This window comes from Lontra canadensis, unplaced genomic scaffold, assembly GCF_010015895.1.
Source record: "Lontra canadensis isolate GAN:19392208 unplaced genomic scaffold, GSC_riverotter_1.0 scaffold52, whole genome shotgun sequence".
Classification (NCBI taxonomy): Eukaryota; Metazoa; Chordata; class Mammalia; order Carnivora; family Mustelidae; genus Lontra; species Lontra canadensis.
In genome coordinates this window covers 9,633,638-9,655,765 of record NW_022631046.1, presented here as the reverse complement: position 1 = coordinate 9,655,765, position 22,128 = coordinate 9,633,638, and the positions used below count along the sequence as shown (strand labels likewise).

General features: G+C 36.9%; 1 protein-coding gene across 3 annotated transcripts in view; it reads left to right on the top strand.

Moving 5' to 3' along the window:
- Positions 1 to 10,625, top strand: part of NR2C1 (nuclear receptor subfamily 2 group C member 1) — a 45,158-nt gene extending 34,533 nt beyond the window's left edge. Inside the window, exons 11-15 of one of the 3 annotated variants that reach the window (XM_032874240.1) lie at positions 3,198 to 3,337; positions 4,919 to 5,041; positions 7,370 to 7,475; positions 8,208 to 8,240; positions 9,194 to 10,625. In XM_032874240.1, coding sequence (XP_032730131.1) covers positions 3,198 to 3,337; positions 4,919 to 5,041; positions 7,370 to 7,475; positions 8,208 to 8,240; positions 9,194 to 9,368 — 577 coding nt within the window. In that variant the 3' untranslated portion in view covers positions 9,369 to 10,625. Of the gene's footprint in view, positions 1 to 3,197; positions 3,338 to 4,903; positions 5,042 to 7,369; positions 7,476 to 8,207; positions 8,241 to 9,193 lie in introns of all 3 variants that reach the window. The other 2 variants (XM_032874239.1, XM_032874241.1) reach the window with 2 other exon arrangements.
- Positions 10,626 to 22,128: the final 11,503 nt, after the last annotated feature.

Genomic DNA, 22,128 nt, shown 5'->3' with positions numbered 1-22,128 from the left:
ATCATTGACTACTTTTCCCTAAGGACCATCCCTTCCTTTCAAATACATGCTGCTAGTAAAGTATAATGCCTTGAGTTTATCTGTGTAGAAGACAAATAGGTTATCCCCACATGTAAATGACTTCAAAAGTCATACTACTTTATCAAATAAAGAGTATAAACAATGATCTGATCTCTAATTATGAGTACTGTGTACATATTTTAATGAACTTAACAATATAGAAGAATAGAGAAAAATACCTATACCTATTTGTAAAAGAAGTTGACATATTTACTGTTACGCAACCTAATGTCTCTATTAATTACACTGCCGTTGCTTTCAGTGTACCTGACTGATACTTTAATTACCCCATCCAGCTCTTTTTGCTTTTCAAAGAAAAGATGTTTAGGGGTGCCTGGGTGGCTCATTGGGTAAAGCCTCTGCCTTCCACTCGGGTCGTGATCTCAGGGTCCTGGGATCGAGCCCCGCTTCGCATCTCAGCAGGGAGCCTGCTTCCCTTCCTCTCTCTCTCTGCCTACTTGTGATCTCTGTCTGTCAAATAAATAAATAAAATCTTCAAAAAAATAAATAAAATCTAATCTACCTATTAGAAAATAGGTAGTATAATGTGATTACAATAATTACTTGATTTTAACAGAAAAAAGTTAATGTCAAACATGCCCTTCTCATCACAAAATATTAGCTGTGAAGGGGAGCCTCTCCTGAGAAATTTGACTTTTTAGCATTTTACTTGCTAAAATTGTAATGATTTATACAAAAGCATCGATTTTTTAACACCTGGTTTCAAATTCTAGATTTATTCATCTGCTAGCTTTGCTACTTTACTAGGCTCTATTTCTACATCTATAAATTAAGAGCAGAAATGCTTTCTTGCTGACGCAGCTGCTTAGCTGAGATGATGAGTGTAAATGATCTAATCCAGTGCCTCTGTGAACTAGATTGACTCTCAGTGCTCATTTTCCTTCATTCTCTTGGGAACCTTCTCTTTAAAAAGAACTTGCTCTTCTCCTTTCATAATGAACTTCTTAAAAACATTTGAACAGCCTCACTAGCTGTACTCCAAGGATATTTGGGGTTTTGTTTTGGATGAAGATGTAAATATAGATCTCTTTCTGTAATTTATCTTCATATTTAGTTCTTCCACTTTTCCTCTGGAAACAAAACAATCTGGTGGCTTATTCCTCAGTTGCCACTTTTCATCATTTTTCCTTTAGGGTACTCAGCAATTTTGGTGTCCGTCATCCTCTGCACAGTTACTCCTTGAACTTTTCTCTGAGTCTCCCACAACAATATCAAAGTACTTTCTTCCTGCTAGGTGTAACACAGGCCAGAAAGAGCTTTCATTTTTTTGTCAGTTGGCTCTGTTCATTTTCCTGTCCTGTATTCACTAATTACCTTGGTTAGCTGTTTCCTCTTTAAAACTTAAGAATCCGAGGTTAAGGTGAAAACTGAATTACTGTGAACTTTCCCATCATGTTTGCTTTTAACCTTTTCCTCCTGTTTATAAAATTTTAAAGTAACACTGAAGTATAAACATATAAAGTATAACTTCATTCTCCAGAGGAACTAACCCCACTAATTAACAGGTTGGTGTCCTACCAGACCTTTTCAGTGCCATATTTTAATAATCCATTACACACTTGCATATCCTATTCTTTGCCTTTCTTTTATACTTATAAAGTATATACTTAAAAGTATATACTTCTATAGTAGACTTACATACCTTATACTCTTTTATACTTATACTTTCTATTATATTTTTATAGTTCCTATGCCAGCACATGTAAATTTGCTCTCTTCTTAATGGTTGCCTAGTATTCCCTTTTACAGGATCTCTTATTGATTTACTCTTCCTTTATAAGTAGACATTTGAGTTTTTGCTAATTTTCTTTGTTATTCTATCTAGTGCTACAATAAGCACTGTAGCATTGTATATATAATTTGCCTACTCTCTGTATTTCTTTAAAATAGGTTCTTACAAGTGGAATGGCTAAGTCTCAGAGGGTGTATGTTCTAGTTTTTTGATAGATGGCTACTATTAAATTGTCCTCCAAAAAGATGTTAAGCCAGTTAACACCTCAGCAATGCTTGCATGAGACTGAATGCTTATTTTCTCACACCCTCCTCAATTCTGGATTTTCGCTGTCTTTTCTGATGTATGAAAATACTACCTTGATCACTTTTAGGATTTAAATTTTACATTATTTTTTATATGGAGATTTGATAATATTGGTTTTCTTTTCATTTAAACTTCACTTTCATAGATTTTGATTGCCATAGGAAATTGGCAATACCCTAGATCTTTTTGTTTTTTAAGTTCTTTCCCATCTTTCTCTACTCAGATGTCAGCCCCTCGGGCCTTCTTTAGCCACCTTACCTGAACACTTGCCCCCCCCCCATTTTTTTAATGCATCATCCTCCTTTATAGTAATGTAGAATTTTTATTACTTGAAAGTAATCTAGTGTATATATAACCATATGCATGTGTATATAGTGTATAAAATATTTGAAATGGTATTTTTTATGTTTACCTTCTGTTTCATGTAGGCAGACTTAATCCATCCTGTTTATTGCTATTTTTCCAGTGCCATGAATACTGCCTGGCATATACTTTGTGTCATCCCTTGTTCACATAATTCTTATATTTACAGCTCATAATAACTTTGAGCAGGGTGTAGGATGTATAGTTTCTCTTCATTTTACATAGCTAAGCAGCTGAGGCATGGGAAGCATATTAGGTAGATTTTAAATGAATAATCAGTGAATGATCTAGTTTTTAAAACCCTGGCTGACTTCTAATATTTTTCCTACTTTCATGCTCGAGATTTCTTATTCAGAAGTTCAGGAAGGGACCTTTCTTATTTTCATTACTCCTAGCAAAATCCTCAGTATCTCATTTATAGATATCCCATCTGAAATGTGCTTAAAAAATACACCATTTCGGGACGCCTGGGTGACTCCGTTTGTTAAGCATCTGCCCTTGGCTCAGGTCATAATCTCAAGCTCCTGGGATCCAGCCCTGAGTCCAGCTCCCTGCTCAGTAGGAAGTCTGCTCCTCCCTCTCTGTTTGCCCTTCTCCTCTGTTCGTGCTCACTCACTCTCTCTCTCTAAAATAAATATCTTTTTTTAAAAAGTTGTGAAGTTTATAAAATACATGTTAATATCTGATATGTGTTTATTATGTTTCATTTTAATAGGCAAGAAAACAGCATATCATTGGTGAAAGCTTATTGGAATGAACTTTTTACTCTTGGTCTTGCCCAGTGTTGGCAAGTGATGAATGTGGCAACTATATTAGCAACATTTGTCAATTGTCTTCACAGTAGCCTGCAGCAGGGTAAGGAGCATCTTATTTATTTCCTTTTCCAGGATATAAGGGGGGATATGAGTTTTATAAACTATGTTGTCATTAAAGTTAGATAGCTGATTAATGTTTTAGATACCAACAGCCTTTTTACGAGAGATAACTTTTACATTTTGATGAATATACCCATTAATCACCCCAAAATATTTTCAAGTGAGGTATAACAAAATTGAAACAGTTGTATTCTAAGTGTGAGAGGCTGTTTCTCACTAGGCCCTGTGAATGTTTGCTATTTGGACATAAATACCAAAGAATCCAGGGTTAGCTTACATAGAGGTGATCAGATACTTTTAAATGTATACTTCCCACCAATTTTTATACTGCCTTTTTTTCACTATAGTCCTTTGAATCCTAACATAGGCTGATTTTTCTTTTTTTTTAATCAGTTCATTGGGATATATTCTTTCACTAAATAGAGCAATCTTTACTCTTTTTCCTTTTCTTGATGTCATGGTGATTACGGCTTTAATTGAGGACAGGCAGTCATTGATTTTTAAATGTTTAACTTTAATTTGGATTGTGACTATCCATGAGCATGGGAGAACTGCTTTTTTAAGTTTAGGAATAATTTACAAATTGGGAATCATGTTTTATTTCCTTAGCATGTCCCATTTCTCGTTGTTTTACATTATTTTTAAAATCATCTTCTTCCACTTCCTGTTTGAGGGCAGAAAAATCACCTTAAAATGTTATCAACAGTAGATCTGCTAGAAGGTAGCACTACATTCCATGTTATTTATGGACTCCTGGTCTTGATTCATTTCTCATGAATTTGTAATGGGTTATATATAGCCTACTTCACTAAAGCTGTGGTTGATGAATCAGATGTGTTTTAAACATAACACAGTAGATTTTAAAAGTTATCATACAGGGGCGCCTGGGTGGCTCAGTGGGTTAAAGCCTCTGCCTTCGGCTCAGGTCATGATCCCAGGGTCCTGGGATCGAGCCCCACATCGGGCTCTCTCCTCGGGAGATAGCCTGCTTCCCTCTCTCTCTCTGCCTGCCTTTCTGCCTACTTGTGATCTCTGTCTGTCAAATAAATAAATAAAATCTTTAAAAAAGAAAAAAAAAGTTATCATACAACTTTATTCAACTTTTCTTTGGTCTTGGTGGTGTTTTTTTGCTAAGTATTTTTATTTTAGTAGTGTTGGTAAGTTTAAAAAATCTAGGTGCTTTTGCTCATTTTTTTCAACCAGTTACAAGCTTAAATAGAATCTTGTTAACCAAAATTTGAGTCTTTTGTAGGCTGGTTGTTTAGGAGGTTATCTTTATAGCTTATCTTCTCAAGGATGTATCTTGAAACACATAATTTGTTGGGGTTCTTATTTGGGGTTTTTTTCTAACAGCTTATTTTTTTCTTGAATTGAGCAGTGTCTGAATATCACAGGTTTCATCTTTACATGTGGAAATAATGAATTTTAAACATTTACAGATTAGTTATATTCAAAGCTAGAAATTAGAAGGAAATATATTGGATAAACATAGTCATACATTTTAGCCAAAAACTAGAAGCTTTCGTTTGTTTGTTTTTAATTAAAGATAAAATGTCAACAGAAAGAAGAAAATTGTTGATGGAGCACATCTTTAAACTACAGGAGTTCTGTAACAGCATGGTTAAACTCTGCATTGACGGATATGAATATGCCTACCTGAAGGCGATAGTCCTCTTCAGTCCAGGTACAGAAACATTTCCTTCTTATTCAAAACAGCGTTGGGGGCATCTCATACATTGCTGGTGGGATCGTGAAATGATGCACTGAAAGTGGAAACAACCCAAGTGTCCGTCAGCAAATGAGTAAACCAAATGTAATAGCTATACACAGTTGAGTATCAGGCATAAAAAGGAATGAAATTCTGATACATGCTACACTGTGGTTGAAAACAGTATCCTAAGTGAAAGAAGCCAGTCACAAAAGACCACATTGTTTTTTTTTTAAGGTTTTTTTTTTATGTGTTTGACAGAGATCACAAGTAGGCAGAGAAGCAGGCAGAAAGAGAGGAGGAAGCAGGCTCCCTGCTGAGCAGAGAGCCCGATGCAGGGCTCCATTCCAGGACCCTGGGATCATGACCTGAGCCGAAGGCAGAGGCTTTAACCCACTGAGCCACCCAGGCCCCCCTCAAAAGACCACATTTTATTTGATTCCATTTATATGACATGTTTGGAATGGGCAAATCTGTGGAAACATAAACTAGATTAGTGGCTGCCAGGGACTAAGGAGGGGGAGCATGGGAAGTGACTGCCAGTGGATACAGAGTTTCTCTTGGGATGACAAAGTGTTCTAAAATTCAGTTGTAGTGATGGTTGCGCAGCTCTGAATCTATGAAAAACTATTGAATTATACACTTTATATCAGTGAAATTTATGGATATTAGAAGTATGAAAAGGAAAGTTGAAGAAATCATTGAAATGACATAATTATGTTCACATCAGCATTTGAATTCTTAGGCATATTTTGGTAGGCATCATTAGAAGGCAAATGAAAGATGAGTATTGGTTTGTTAATGGGTTAAACTTCTAAACATCTTTAATAATAGAGTTACCGACAAATAGAAAAATGTCTCTTATTTTCCTGCCAGTTTCTAGCTTTTACATACAATAAAATGAGAAGTAAGCTCAGTGATCAATTTATGAATAAGAAAAATCGACTGTTCTTTTAGAGCCTGTATTTTTTATTTTGGTATGTATTTCTATTCCTGTGCATCATAGTAAAATTATTTGAGGAAAGCTGCTTCTTAAACTTGGTGATACTAATATGACAGTTAAACCTTTTTTTTTCTGTTTCTTACGATGTTTCATGTAAGTTAATAACATGTATTTCCATTTTAATCACAACCAATTTGTCATCTTCATTTTCTTAAAATTGAAAGAATATAGAGGTGATTTAATATAATTTTATTTTATTAAATAGTCCCAATATTTTCTTTTTCTTTTTATTCTCTTTAGAGCAGAACTTTCCATGTTATTCAATATTGCCAAAGTTAGGCATAATTTTATTGAAGTCCTCTTAATAGTCCCATTTTTGTGAAATTTTATGGTGACTATTAAAATGTTTATATAGATTATTTCATGTTTATGTTCACAGTTTTTCTGGTAGAGATATTGTCTATTCTTTGATAATTCTGGAAGTATCTTTTTGCCTAACAGTGATGGGGAGGTTCTTAATGAAAAAAATAGTGTAGAATACAATCTGCAAAATTTTCACTGGATTAAAAATGCTTTTTTAACTAAGCTAAGTCATTTTATTTTTTGTTCCTGTTGAAGCCAAATGATCAAACTCCCTTCCATGACTTTTGGAATAGAGAAAAGTATTTATTTTAGTAGAAACAAAATATCTCATTTACTGACATTTTAGAATATGTGTATGAGACAGAATAGTTACAAGGGTTAAAGTACATGGGCCCTTGGGTGGCTTAGTCAGTTAAGTGTCTGCCTTCAGCTCAGCTCACGTCATGATCCTGGGGTCCTGGGATGGAGCCCTGTATCGGGCTCCCAGCTCAGCTGGGAGTCTGTTTCTCCCTCTGCCCTTTTCCCCACTCATACTCTTCTATCTCTCTTTCCCTCTCAAATAAATAAAATCTTTTAAAAAATAAAAAAATAGGGGCACCTGGGTGGCTCAGTGGGTTAAGCCGCTGCCTTCGGCTCAGGTCATGATCTCAGGGTCCTGGGATCGAGTCCCGCATCAGGCTCTCTGCTTAGCAGGGAGCCTGCTTCCCTCTCTCTCTCTCTCTCTGCCTGCCTCTCTGTCTCTGTCTGTCAAATAAATAAATAAAATCTTTAAAAATAAATAAATAAATGAATTTTTTTAAAAGGGTTTAAAGTACAGTGTCTGGCATTTAGTACGTGGGTTACTAAATGTATTTGTGGAGTGAGAGAACCACGCATAGGATAGCGCTTTTTTCCTCTTTGACTGAGTTGTTCTTTCCACCCCCTTCTATCTCATGTCTCTCTGCCTTATTAAATGAGCATTCGGAACTAGGGTAACAATATATTCTTTAATGTTTCAGATCATCCAGGCCTAGAAAATATGGAACAAATTGAGAAATTTCAAGAAAAGGCATATGTGGAATTCCAAGATTATATAACCAAAACATATCCAGATGACACCTACAGGTATCTAAAAGTTAAATACTGTTTAATTAAATCCATCTTAAAAATTTTTTATAAATCATTTCATTATTTCCCATTCCAAGAGTAAATCAGTGTTTTAGTCAGCCTGGACCTTTGAAATAGCTAATCCTGGGGCGCCTGGGTGGCTCAGTGGGTTAAAGCCTCTGCCTTCGGCTCAGGCCATGATCTCAGGGTCCTGGGATCGAGCCCCGCATCGGGCTCTCTGCTCAGCAGGGAGCCTACTTCCCCCTCTCTCTCTGCCTGCCTCTCTGCCTACTTGTGATTTCTGTCTGTCAAATAAATAAATAAAATCTTTAAAAAAAAGGTTGGAGGCACCTGGGTGGCTCAGTGGGTTAAAGCCTCTGCCTACAGCTCAGGTCATGATCCCAGAGTCTTGGGATCGAGCCCCGCATTGGGCTCTCTGCTCAGCAGGGAGCCTGCTTTCCTTCCTCTCTCTTTGCCTGCCTCTCTGCCTACTTGTGTCAAATAAATAAATAAATCTTTTTTTTTTTTAAAAAGGTGACTTAATCCTGTTTTCAGTTGGTCACAAGTGTTAGAATACAAGGCCTTAGAATACAAGAGGGATACAGACACCAAGCTTTTCAGAAAGTTGTTTTTTGTTGTTATTTATTTTGTTATGATTGTTCTCAGTGTTTTAAAGTTTCAAAAGTTGTTTTATACCTCATTTTACAAACAAATATACTATTTAAATTTTTCCTCCTTCTTGGCATATAGCTGTTGGCTGACCTCTGTTCCAGTAGGTTCCAGGTACTTTGATTGATCTCTGAAGCTCTCTCAGTTTCTTACATTCTGATTTATTTAAAAATAATGAATTATCTTTGGATGGCAGTTTTCAACATATACCTTATGCAGGGTATGGTTTTGTCTTTAAGATCCTCAGTAGCACAAAAACTGGCAGGAATCGTTTCGTTAATCTTTACCACAACAGAGAGACAAGGAGTAAGTGGCTAACACGCATTCACATAGGTAGAGCGATAGTTGAGTCAAGATTTAAACCCAGTGTTTCCTGATTCCATATTCTGTTCCTCTCTTCCCAGTAATAACTATTGCCTGTTTGACCATTTCCATTTGTTCTTTGATCACCATTGAGCCCCCTGTGTACTAATAACACAAAACATTGCTGCTCCTAAAACCTCAACTAAATCTCTAAGCCATTCTTAAATGTATAATTTGATATGTGTTTCAGTAACTTAGTTCCATGGTGGGGTGCCAGAGTGGCTCAGTTGGTTGAGTGTCCAGCTCTTGATTTCAGCTCAGATCGTGATCCTCAGGGTAGTGGGATGGGTCTTTGTTGGGCTCCAAGCTCAGTGGGGAGTCTTGAGATTCTCTCTCTCTCTCTCTCCCCCTCTCCGCCCCCACCCTGCACTTGTGTGCACATGCGCTCTCTCTAAAATAAATAAATCTTTTTTAAAAATAAATAAATAACTTAGTGGTTTCATGGTCCATACGGCCAAGTGGAGACAACACAGTGTAGCAGTTAAGAGCAAAGCTTTCTTTCCAATGAAGTCTGCTGGGCTACATTTATTTCCAGATGATTGTCGTATCCTCTAAGGCTTAAGAGTACTTAAGTTTTTCAGTAACTTCTGAAAATTAGATCTTTATTAAATTAGACCACAACCAATATACATGCAGAAATTACTCCTATTTTTCTACTAAATCTCTTTTGGATTTACACCCTTGTTTTTCCTTCCCCTTTTTAGGTTGTCTAGACTACTACTCAGATTGCCTGCTTTGAGACTGATGAATGCTACCATCACTGAAGAATTGTTTTTCAAAGGTCTCATTGGCAATGTACGAATTGACAGTGTCATCCCACATATTTTAAAAATGGAGCCTGCAGATTATAACTCACAAATAATCGGTCACAGCATTTGAAGACTGTGTCATTAGTATAAACTTACTGTTGTTTCCCAGAACACAAGAAGACACCAAATTGAACTCATTGCTTCCAGGGTATTGGGAAATTTTGATTTTAAAGAGTAACCAAAAACCCAAAGTGTTTTTATTTTAACTTCTTAAGAATTTTTGATGTGACTGGGCAGGTGGCAGGAATTAGAATTTCCCTTCCTGTCTTATTTAAGTGAATAAGAAATACTATGAATTTATTCTTGGTTAAGATGACACCCTAAGCTATCACTTCTTGGCATCTAAACTAAGATCACTCGTTATATTTTATCTTATAAAACAAATAAATTAGTCTTTTTTTTTTTCCAGAATTGTGTTCTATTCATGTTTTTCATTATGAACTAGTACAGACACTTAATCTTCAGAAATCCATAAGGAGGATTTCCTGGCATTTTACTCTTCCATAATATAATCTGTTTTAATTACCATGTAAAAGATTATTTTATGCTCAATGGTATAATGATAACATTAAAACCATAGGAAATAATAATTGAAAACATATATATATTTTTTGCCTTTTGTAAATACTATGGCACCCTTAGCATATACCATTCTCATTGCTGGCAATGAGACATAAGCCTACGTGATTTCAAGACTTACTTTTAGTGTTGTATATTATTAGTTACAAGCACTTTTTATTTATGTATGTAGCAGAAAATTGTTTTTGAGAATGAGATAGGGTTCATGTTTTAATAATTTTGGTTTACTGCTGTGTTTTAAAAGTTGTAGAGCCTGAGCCCATAATGTTTCAGTATTTTAAAATACATATTGTTGCTCTTCCATTCCACAAAAAGCTTTAGACTTCTCTCCCTCTTTTCTGATCTGCATTAGAACTTCCTGACCCTTCAATGAGTTTTAGCCCTTTTCTTTGAGGTCGTTGGAAATAAGCAATTTGTTAAATAATGGATTTATCATAGCCAGTCTGTGTTTTCAAGGTGAGTTAAACAATCATTTTAAAGCGAATTGATAATTTTTAAAAATTAAAGTTTTTTTTTAATATGTAAAGGAATATGCACTGATGTCTCACTGTAAGGGGGGAGAGCTGTTTTAACAGTAGTCTGCATCAGCCTGCAGCCTTGTTTCCACAGCAGAACCATTTTATACCCCTTGGATGCCTTCCACAATAATGTTTTCCTTAGCAAACCTAAGACTGTTAAATCTTTCTTTGCTCTGATTGTCATGATGAATTATTTTGGTATGTCTGTGTGTTGTTTTTTTAAAAAAAAATGGAGATTTTATTGCACTCAGAGTACAGTTTTTATAAAGATTTTTGCATTAGAAAAGCTTAATTTAGGGTAGGATGTGGATTTTACTAATTGCTACTTTAATAGTAAATCAGAAGTTTAAAGTACCAACTTAGAGTCTTTACCAACTTATTAAGGGAAACTTTTTCCCTATTGAAAATGTGATTTTTGTCAACAGGTTTATTTATAACTATCAACTGGAAAAAACTACATTTAACAAAATAATTAAAATGGAAAAATCAGTAGGTTTATATCTTTATAAACCCAATGAAGTAAGCCAAGGATTCAGGAAAATAATTCTTTAAAATAATGTACTAATGGTTAATTAAGATACATGTTCCTTTCAGGTATTTTTCCTGATTAAATTTGTAGTTATATTTGGAAGTATTTTTAAAGCTATATTAAAATGTGACTTACACTAAAAATGTCCATTTATTTGATTTCAGAGTCCTGTTTGTTCAGTATTTGGTCATCCATTTGTTCTATTGTTATGAAATCTCTAACAGGATTTATTAACTAGGAAGGGAAATGCATGGAAAACATTTCCATACCAATATTTTGGGATTATTTACAATTCAGTTTGAAGAATTTCTGCTAAAACTGCAGATTGACTATTAATTTATTTTCTCTCTCCTGAAATTTCAGTAAAATAACAGGAAAGTATAACCATACAATGATAAGTGAAAGGGGAAACAAGAAATCAAAGGGTAAGAGAATTCAGTAAGTTCTTGGAAAAACGAAATGCAGGTAGAGAAAGACTAGTAACTTATTAGCAGAGCCAGAACCCAGGACACTCTGAGTGCCTGCAAAAGGCAGTTAGTTCAGCGAGAAAAGATGCTCACTTCTGGGGAAAACTAGTGCTTGTATTCAGAGATGATGCTTGGGATGTTTAAGAAAATGAATAAAAATGGTTGCAAGTTTGTGTATAAAATCATTGAATTACCTTTTCCTGCCCTTTCTTAAGGTGGCTGACCACTTTTTGTCCTTCTGCCTTTTTGATCAGAAGGCCAGAGGTTAATTCTCTTGAGCAGCTGAACTGGAAGGTCAGACTTAACAGGGCCCCAGAAATAACAGACAGCCTGGATTAGATGTATATAGGGTTGAAAATACAGGTTAAGTGAAAATCTGCATTCTCAATGTGGGCTCGGTAATCATGTTCGAACAATGCTGGCCACGGGTATAGACTTCTCGGCCAGGGTTTTTTTTCTTCAGAGAAATTAATTGGCCTTAGAGAAAAGATGTCCAGATACTCATTTTCATTGTATCTTGGTGAAAAGCCTGCTTGCTTGTCACTTTATCATTCTTCAGAGAAGCCCACTAATTTCATATCATAGAAGTATACATGGGGTTTCTGTTCAACTCTTTATTGCCTACTATTAAATATGAACTTAAAACCAGGATCACCAGATAATTGAGGAAAATCTCCAATCCATAAGAGATCAGACATTGTTAGGGCTGAGAGGAAGCAAATATAATCCAGGGATCAGAAAAATATCCACCCCCAAAGGTAATTAACATTTTGAAAGAAAGCAGACCTTGTATCCATTAAATGAGAACAGGATGCTTTGGGGATTTTTTTTGTTTCAAAATTTTAGTTAAATTCTAGTTAGTTAACATAGAGTATTGGTGTCAGGAGTAGAATTCAGTGGTTCATCACTTACATACAACACTCAGTGCTCATCACAACAAGTGCCCTCCTTAATACCCATCCCCCATCCAGTCCCTCTCCCATCCACCCCCCCTCTATCAGTTTGTTCTCTACCATTAAGAGTCTCTTATGCTTTGTTTCCCTCTTTTTCCCCCCTCCCATATGGTCATCTGTTTTGTTTCTTAAATTCCACATATGAGTGAGGTGATTCGGTATTTATCTTTCTCTGGCTGACTTACTTCACTTTAGCATAATACACTAGCTCCATATATGTCATTACAAGTGCCAAGATTTCGTTCTTTTTGATGATCTTCTTTATCCATTCATCAGTCGATGGACATTTGGGCTCTTTCCATAGTTTGCCTATTGTTGATAATGACACTATAAACATCGGAGTGCCTGTACCCCTTCAAATCTGTGTTTTTTTATCCTTTGGGTAAATACCTAGTAGCGCAATTGCCAGATCGTGGGGTAGTTCTATTTTTAACTTTAGAGGAACCTCCGTACTGTTTGCCAGAGTGGCTGCACCAGTTCCACCAACAGTGTCAGAGGGTTCCCCTTTTTCTACATCCTCACCAATACCTCTTGTTTCCTCTGTTACTTTAAGCCATTCTGACAGGTGTGAGGTCCTATATCATGATTTTGATTTGTATTTCCCTGGTGATGAGTGATGTTGAGCATTTTTTCATGTGTCTGTTAACCATTTGGATGTCTTCTGTCCATTTCTTAACTGGATTATTTGTTTTTTGGGTGTTGAGTTTGATAAGGTCTTTATAAATTTTGGATACTAAGCCTTTATCAGATATTTTATTTGCAAATATCTTCTCTCATTCCATAGGCTGCCTTTTAGTATTGTTGATTGTTTACTTCGCTGTGCAGAAACTTTTTATCTTGAAGTCCCAGCATTATTACTTTTGTTTCTTGCCTCTGGCAACATGTCTTGTAAGAAGTTACTTTGGTGCTCTTCTAGGATTTTGATTGTTTCCTGTCTCATATTTAGGTCTTTTATCCATTTTGAATTTATTTTTGATAGTATGGTATAAGAAAGTGGTCAGTTTCATTCTTCTGCATGTTGCTGCCCAGTTTTCCCAACACCATTTGTGGAAGAGAGATTCTTTTTCCATTGGATATTCTTACTGCTTTGTCAAAGATTAGTTGACCTTATAGGAGACTTTCAAAAGGGATATTTGGAGCAAGGAACTGTCCTTGGAAATTAAAGATATTAGCCAAACTGTATGGTCATCAGTGCTTACTCCCATGAGAATAAGGAAGATGAGGAGGAGGAGGAACAGGGGGAGGAAGAGGACAGAATGGGGAAGTGGGAGAACTGAGGGAGGAGAAAGTACTTTTAAATATTCCCTTTTTATTACTTTGCCTCTGCTTCTATGGCAAATCATATTTTGATAGCCTAAAAATGGCCATTTTATTATTGTCAGATCCTCTCTTATGGGAGAGGGATTATTCATGATGTTTAGGTTTAGAATAAAATATGGGCCAAATGTCAGTTTTGCTATGTGCCTTATCTGCATTGTCCTGCCAGGAGATCTTTCTGTAGAATCACAGTAAATGGAACCATTTTGTATTGTGTGTTGTATTTTATGGGGTTTGCAAAACTTATTTTGAAGGGGGAAAAATAATAAAACATATTTCCTAATAGGAAAAAAAAAATGTTAGCCACAGCAATTTATTAGAAGGGTTGGAAGTTGTTGAGGAACTCCCCCTGAGAACATAACCAAAAGGTTAAGAAATAAAGAAGAAAAAATAAAATTAGAAAATTAAATCATGAGGTCTAACATTTTAATAGCTGGAGTTTAAGAGAACAGAAAAGACTTGAGGTAAGGAAATTATTAAATAATACAAGAAAAGTTACATAAAAGGACATGTGTCTCTAGGTTGAAAGGATCCACCCTTTTTTTTTTTTTTAAGATTTATTTATTTATTTGAGAGAGAGCCCACATGGAGTGGTGGGAGGGGCAGAGGGAAAGAAAGAATCTCAAGCGGACTCCCCACTGAGTGTGGAGCCCCACGCCGGGCTGGATCCCAGGACTCTGAGACCAAGACCAGAGCCACCCAGGCACCCCAAGGATCCACCCTTTAAATGAAAAAAGACTCATACTGTCTTAAAATCAGAACAATATAGTCAAAGAGAAGATACTATACAGCTACTTTTTGCAATATAGTGGAATAGGTAATCTGCAGGCCTTTTTTTCCATTGCTGTGCTCATAAGTTTAGTGTGAGTTCTCAAAGAAGGGTAAGGTTGGTGCAGATCATGAAATTCCTCGAACCCCTGGTCCTGGCAGAAGCAAATACATCTTCTCTGGAGAAAATATCCATAATTTAGATCAGAAGTTGGCACACTTTTTTTTTTTTTTTTTTTTTTTTTTAAGATTGTATTTATTTGTCAGAGCCCAAGCAGGGGGAGAAGCAGTCTCCTCGCTGAGCAAGGAGCCCGACATAGAACTCAATCCCAGGACCCTGGGATCGTGACCTGAGCCAAAGGCAGATGCTTAACTGACTGAGCTACCCAGACATCCCCAGAAGTTGGCACACTTTTTGGTAAAGAGCAGGAGGTAATTTTTTTTCTTTTTACTTTTGGGCCATCCAATGTCTGTAGCAACTACTCAACTCCACTGTTGTGGTACAAAGGAGCTATAGACAGTACATAACAACGGGCCTGGCTGTGGTCTGGTAGAACATATACAAAAGCAGGTAATGGACTGAACTTGACCCTTGAGACATAGTTTCCTGGCCCCTAATTTAAGACCTCAAGACTGTCTCAGATTAAGCTCACCCTTTTATGAGCTCACAAAATTATTAAACTCACAAAGAAGCCACTTGAATGAGTCTGAAATAAACAACACATAAAAAGACTCTGAAAGACAGTATGAGATACAGAAATTGTCACATCCAGATTATAAAGGTACATAATAGTTTTTAAGGAAAAAAATGGAATCAAAAAGTAATAAGAAATAGGAGCAGCAGAAAAGATGAAATTTTAAGAACAAGCCAAAACAACATTTAGAAATAAAAAACTAAAAAATTTTTTAAAAGATTTTACGTATTTTAAAGACAGCGGACAAGCAGAGGGAAAGGGGAAGCAGACTCCCTCCTGAGCGCAGAGCCAAACACGGGACTGATCCCCAGGACCCTGAGATCCCAGTCAGATGTTTAACCAACTGAGCCACCCAGGCACCCCAAAAAACTTACTGAAATTTTAAAAATCTCTCCATGGTGGAAGATATGCTGACAACACATACATTTAATTCTAACTCCCTCCTTAAATGTCATTAAAACAGTCAAAAAATTATCTCAAAGACAAAAATGAGAAATAAATGAAAGCTACAAAGTTCTAGAAGCTGGAAAACACATAAAGTGAGTGATGGTCATCTTAGCAAATGTGAGAAGGTTGACTTAACCTGCAGTGGGGGAAGCTGAGGATAAGCCTGACTGGCACCACAGATCCTCCAGAATGCTCTCGGATTACAGCACCTGCTTTGGAAGGGGACATAAAGGGACTTAAGTCTGTTAAGGAGGCAGATATGTACTAGAATGATAAAATTTGAAAGTCTGGGGATACCAAGTGTAGAGTACATGGAACAGGATGTGTGTTGAAGATGGGTGTGTCTATTGATAGTACCATCTCCCAAAAGTAATTTTACATTACATAGTAAATATAATGTGCACAAATCTGTTTTATCCTAGAAAAACTCTTGTACATGTGCCAGGAGGCATACAAAATGTTCATGTCAGCATTGTAAGAGAAAAAAAAGTCTCTCCAAATACCCATTGACGGGAGAATGAATAAATAAATTGCAGTGTAGTCACCCAATGAGAAGTATTATGAGATATCAACGAATCCTAGAAGTCTTGTATGAAAAAGCAAGCCCAAAAATATTTGATCTGTTTGCTGAAAACAGGTAAATATAATACATTGTCGAGAAGTACTTAGGGATGTGGTGAAGTCAACTTAAAAGCAAGGGAGGGGTGCCTGGCTGGTTCCATCAAAAGAGCATGGGACTCTTGATCTCCGGGTCATGAATTCAAGCCTCGTGTCTAGTGTAGAGATCACTTAGGTAAAAAAAACTTTTGGAAAAAATAAAATGCAAGGGAATTAAAAGTAATTCAGACCTCTAGTTACTTCTGGAAGAATAAGAAGAAAACACAAATAGGGAGGGACATAGAAGGGGCTTTCAAAGTATTAACAGTATTCTATTTGTTACAAATTCTCTTGCTTTGTATCAAAGCACTCAGTGGTTTAAAACTACATTTGTTACGCTCATGAATCCACAATGAGAATAGAGCTTGGCATAGCATGGACAGCTTTTCTGCACCAAGCAGCTCAGGGTGGGGCAGGGGGGGAGGGGGTTGGGAGGGACAGAGGTTTGGAATTTCTGGAATCTCACAACATCTGGAGGTTGATAGCGGCTGTTTGCTGTGCAGAAGTGGCAAACATCTGGGAGACCATGAAGACCAGAAATACTGCAGCCATTCTTGAGAAAGGATGTATCTCAGCAGCCTCTGGAGAATCCCAATGTAGAGAAGAGCTTACCTTGACAAGATTTCCTGATGGGTATTTGTGTAATGAAGTTGTAAATTGACACAAGGAATTGTAAGACGTTAAAACAATTGTAACATTTTGGACTAAAAGATACATTACAAAATAAATTTTGTTTTTTGGTCCTTCAAACTTACATGGGCTGAAAGAAGACTAATAAAACTACTCAGCTACAGACATGGGCTCCTTTTGTGAGAAAAAGGGTAATTTCCATGTGGCTATTGGGAGGGTTGTTGAGAGAGAAAGACAAAGACAGATGGAAGACAGTGTTCTAACCTCAGTGTCTTTGTCCATTGGGCTGCTATACAAAACACCACAGACTGCTACAGAAAGGTAAAGATGGGTGGAAATTAAGATGAACACACTAATGCTTCCGCAAGCCTTGGCTTGAAACTCAACAATTTTTTCTCTTCCTCATTCTTGAAGCCTCCTCCTTCCCCTCACTTGTTTTTCCGTAGAATCCTTTGTTCCAGGAACTCAGTATCTATATTGACATCTTTGCTGTCCTCAATATATACTTAGTAATGAGAGTCAGATGGCCAGCACTGGCACTGGTCACAAGACCACCTTAGGAAGACATGACTAAATGTGGCTGGCAGCATGGACCAGATTCCTCTCAAAACCACCCAGGGGGTGCCTGAATGGCTCAGTTGGTCACGTGTCTGCCTTCTCATATTCCAGGGTCAGGCCTATTCCTCCCCCCCACCCCCTGCTTGTGCTCTCTCACTCTGTCAAATAAAATCTTTAAAAACGGGGTCCTGGGTGGCTCAGTCCCTTAAGCATCTGCCTTCAGCTCGGGTCATGATCCTGGGGTCCTGGGATCGAGCCCCACATTGGGCTCCCTGCTCAGTGGGAAGCCTGTTTCTCCCTCTCCCACTCCCCCTGCTTGTGTTCCCTCTCTTGCTGTCTCTCTCTGTCAAATAAATAAAATCTTTTTAAAAAATCTTTAAAAACAACCCCCCCCCAAACCTCCCAGATCCTATAATTTTCCTATAAAACCCTTCAGCCTTTTACCCTGGGCAGATCTGCAGTTTCGAAGGCATTAGACTGCTGCGGCCCCCTTTACCCGGCAAAGAAAACAAGCATTCTCTTTGTCTCCAAGTTCTGTCTTCATGTTATGCTTTGGCTCTGGAGCACAGAGTTTGGTTTTTGACAACAGGTGGCTTATAAACAACAAACATTTATTTCTCACGGTTCTGGAAGCTGAAAGTCCAAGATCAGGGTGCCAGTATGATCAAGTTCTGGTGACTTCTTGACTGTGGGTTGCAGGCTGCTCACTTCTGCAGCGTCCTCAGATGATGGAAAGAGCTAAGGATCTCTCTGGAGCCTCTTTTATTTTTTTTTTTTATTTTTTATTTTTTTTTTAAGATTTTATTTATTTATTTGACAGAGATCACAAGTAGGAAGAGAAGCAGGCAGAGAGAGAGAGGAGGAAGCAGGCTCCCTGCTGAGCAGAGAGCCCGATGCGGGGCTCGATCCCAGAACCCTGGGATCATGACCTGAGCCGAAGGCAGAGGCTTTAACCCACTGAGCCACCCAGGCACCCCTCTGGAGCCTCTTTTAGAGGCACTAATCCCATTCACCAAGGTGCCACCCTTATGACTTAAACAGCTCCCAAAGCCCCAACCTACTATATCACTTTAGAGGATTAGGATTTCAATGTGAATTTGGGGGAGGGAGGACACATTCAGACCATAGCACTCAGAAATCAACATCATTGGGGCGCCTGGGGCCTCAGTCATCTAAGCACCCATCTCTTGATTTCGGTTCAGGTCATGATCTCAGGGTCCTGGGATCCCTGATCCCCACATCAGGCTCTGTGTTCATTGGAGAGCCTGCTTGAGATTCTCTCTCTCCCTCTCTCTTTGCCCCTCCCCCTGCTGTCATGCAATCATGCTCTTTCTCTCTCTAAAATAATAATCTTAAAAAAGAAAGAAAAAAAGAAAGAAACCAAGCATCATTGCTTCTTCATTGAGATACACATAAAGGCCTCTCAAATTTAGAGAAAGATAAAGTATACTTATTTTAAAGATTTATTTATTTGAGAGAGAGTGCACATGTGTGCAAGAGGAGGGAAGGGCAGAGGGAGAGAATCTTCAAGCAGACTCCTGGCAGAGCACAAAATCCAAGTCGGGGCTTAGTCCCCAACCCATGAGATCATGACCTGAGTGGAAACCAAGAGCTGGAGGCTCAACCCACTGAGCCACCCAGATGCCCCTAAACTATACTTCTTGATGGGAGAGTGGCAAAATTCTGGAACAGTGTAGGCAACCAGAATTTTTTTGTGGCCATTTTTGGAAAATAATCTGTCATAGATAGTATTCTCCTAGGCTCAGTTGTAGACTCTTAAGATTAACTATATACATATGTATATATATGTATATAATATATACCTATTATATATATTATATTTATATATGCATTTATATATATATTTATTTCACAATATTTGATAGAAAATAATCCTTAAATGGAAAAAATTAGATGGTCTTAGACCCTCAGATTGCCCCAGCTCCTTTCATCTAGAACCTTCAGAGTCTGTAAGCACAAATTGGCCCTGAAATAGGTATGCACAAGAAAAATCAGTAAACTGTATTAGGAGAATGAAACATGAGTGTGTTTGTGGGGGGGAGGGGTGTTGTTAAAGAGCTAAATCCTCCTCTCTATTTTGGGAAGTCAGATAATACCTAATTTTTTTTTTTTTATTCTAGAAATAAGGATGTAAGCTAGGATTATGTTAGTGAATACCAAAATAAGCAGCTCAAGGGTTGAAACAATTCCCGGACTGATTTGGGGAGTTGGAAATCGGATCAGGAAGCAGACCTATGCGATTCTTTCAACCAGGTATGTATACTCAGTGTATTATATTTTTAAAAAGAAAAAAAATGGTAGAGCTAAATAACAAATTAGATTGTTAAAGACAGAATTAAGTTTTCTGGCAATATTTTTGTTCACGTGAAGACAGTATTATCTGAATGGATTCTGCATGTGCCTTTAGGTTTCTTTGGCTCTGTAATAATAATACTAATATCAAGTTAGTGACAAAAACCAGTACAAAACTCTTTTGTACTGTGACAAAAGAGCAACCAGAGATCAAGAAAGAATCCTTGAAATCAAATAGAATAATGTTGAAATGGAAAAAAAAAGTCTATCAAGACCGTATGGACCGTACCCTCATGGGGAACAAATGAGTAAACAGATACATAAAGGTAAAGTGGCTCAGAATGTAAAACGCAAAGGTAGAAATGGAAAATATGCAGGTAAAATTTAAAAATACAGAAGATAAATCCAGAAGGACAAATGTTCACCTAATATCCAGATTCCAGAAATGGAGAGGGGGAAATTATCAAAAGAACAATTTCTACAACTAACAAAGACACAAATCCAAATTTAAAGATGGCGTTGAATTCCAACAAGGATCAACGAGAAAAAGACCAAGATAAGTCCAAACGAAGTTTCAGAACTTTAAAAACAAACAGAGAAACCTGAGAAACAAGTTTCTTACAAAGGAATAAATCTAGTTGACCCTTGAACAACACAGGTTTGAACTGCATGGGTCCACTTAAATGCCGGTTTTTTTTATAATACAGTACTGTAAATTTATTTTCCTTATGATTTTCTTAACATTTTCTTTTCTATAGCTTAGTTCATTGTAAGAATAAAGTATATAATACATGCAACATACAAAACTTGTGTTAACTGGCTGTTTATGTCATCAGTAAGGCTTCTGGTAAACAGGTTATTCGTAGTTAAGTTTTCAGGGAGTCGAAAGTTATACGTGGATTTTCAACTGCGTTGGGTGTGGTCAGTGCCTCTAACCCCTGTGTTGGTCCAAGGTCAACTGCATTAGATTGGCAGAAAGATTTTTATCAATGATATTAGATATTAGAGGGTAATGGAGCAATATTTTCAAAGCTCTAAGAGAATTCCATGTCATAGAATTCGTTTGAGCTTAGAATTCTATGTCCCTGCAAATGATCAGTCAAGAGGGAAATTAAAAAAAAAAAAAAAGGCGGGGGGGGATTTATTTCCTACACACATCTAAAAAAAAAAAAAAAGCCTCAAGAAGGTACTCTACCAAAAGAAATACAAACAAAACAAACAAGTGAACAAATGACAGAAATCCAAGAAAGAAAAATATGCAGGATCCAAGACTCATTCATATAGAAGCATGAATAATAATAGCTGTTCATCAGGTCTAAAGACAATTGATTAAAATTGTAACAGGAAATCAAAGAAGTCTGAAAAGTTTATTCAAGAAGACATATGCTTCTTCTATTATTAAGAAGTAATTTATCCAACTAATGTTTTTGGAATACTTATAATTATACCAGGCACTGGATTAGTATCTTATATACCTTCTCCTATTTAATCCTCACAACAGTTCCATAATGTAGGTAATATTATTAACCACATTTTACAAATGAGTAAACTGAGGCTAAGCAACTTGCCCAATATGGCTATTAAGTGACAGAGCTGAGATTTGAACGGGAAAAAATCCTAGGGAGGGGCTTAAAGAAATGGCTGCTGGTAGCAGGTCTAGAGCAGAAAACACAGGATACGCTGGGGATCCATCCAAAAGATTGAAAAACAATCTGGAAGAGATATCTGTGCTCCCATGTTTATTGCAGCATTATTTACATTAGCCAAGAGGTAGAAGCAACCTAAAATGTCTGAAATGTCCACCAAAAGATGAATGGATGAAGAAAATGTGACATATACCTACAATAGAATATTAGCCTTTAAAAAGAAGGAAATCCTGTCATACGCCATAACATGGGTGAAACTTAAGGACATTTTGCTAAGTAAAATAAGCTAGTTTTTGCTAGTGCAAAAAGACAAGTACTACATGATCCCACTTACAGCAACTATCTGAAGTAACCAGCCTTAGAAACAGAAACTAAGAATGGTGGTTGCTGGGGTTGGAGACAGAGGGAAAGGGGAGTTGTTCAGTGCATATAGGGTTTCAGTTTTGCAAGATGAAAAGGCTCTAGAGATCTGGTGTATAACAATGTGTGTATAGCTAACACTACTATACACTTAAGAATGGTTAACATAGTATATTTTATGTTGTGTTTTTTGCTACAAAAGGAAAAAAAAAAAGATGCTAGGGAACCAACTTGTAATTTTGAGTACTTAAATAAAAGAGAGAACCAAGCACCTATCCTGCCTTTCCTGTATGCAGTAGATCAGGAACCAGATAGTTGAAGGGACGTGTCTCTTTATAAAAGAATTGTGGCTAATGAAGAAAAAATGAAATTATGTAGGCAATGCTCACCAAT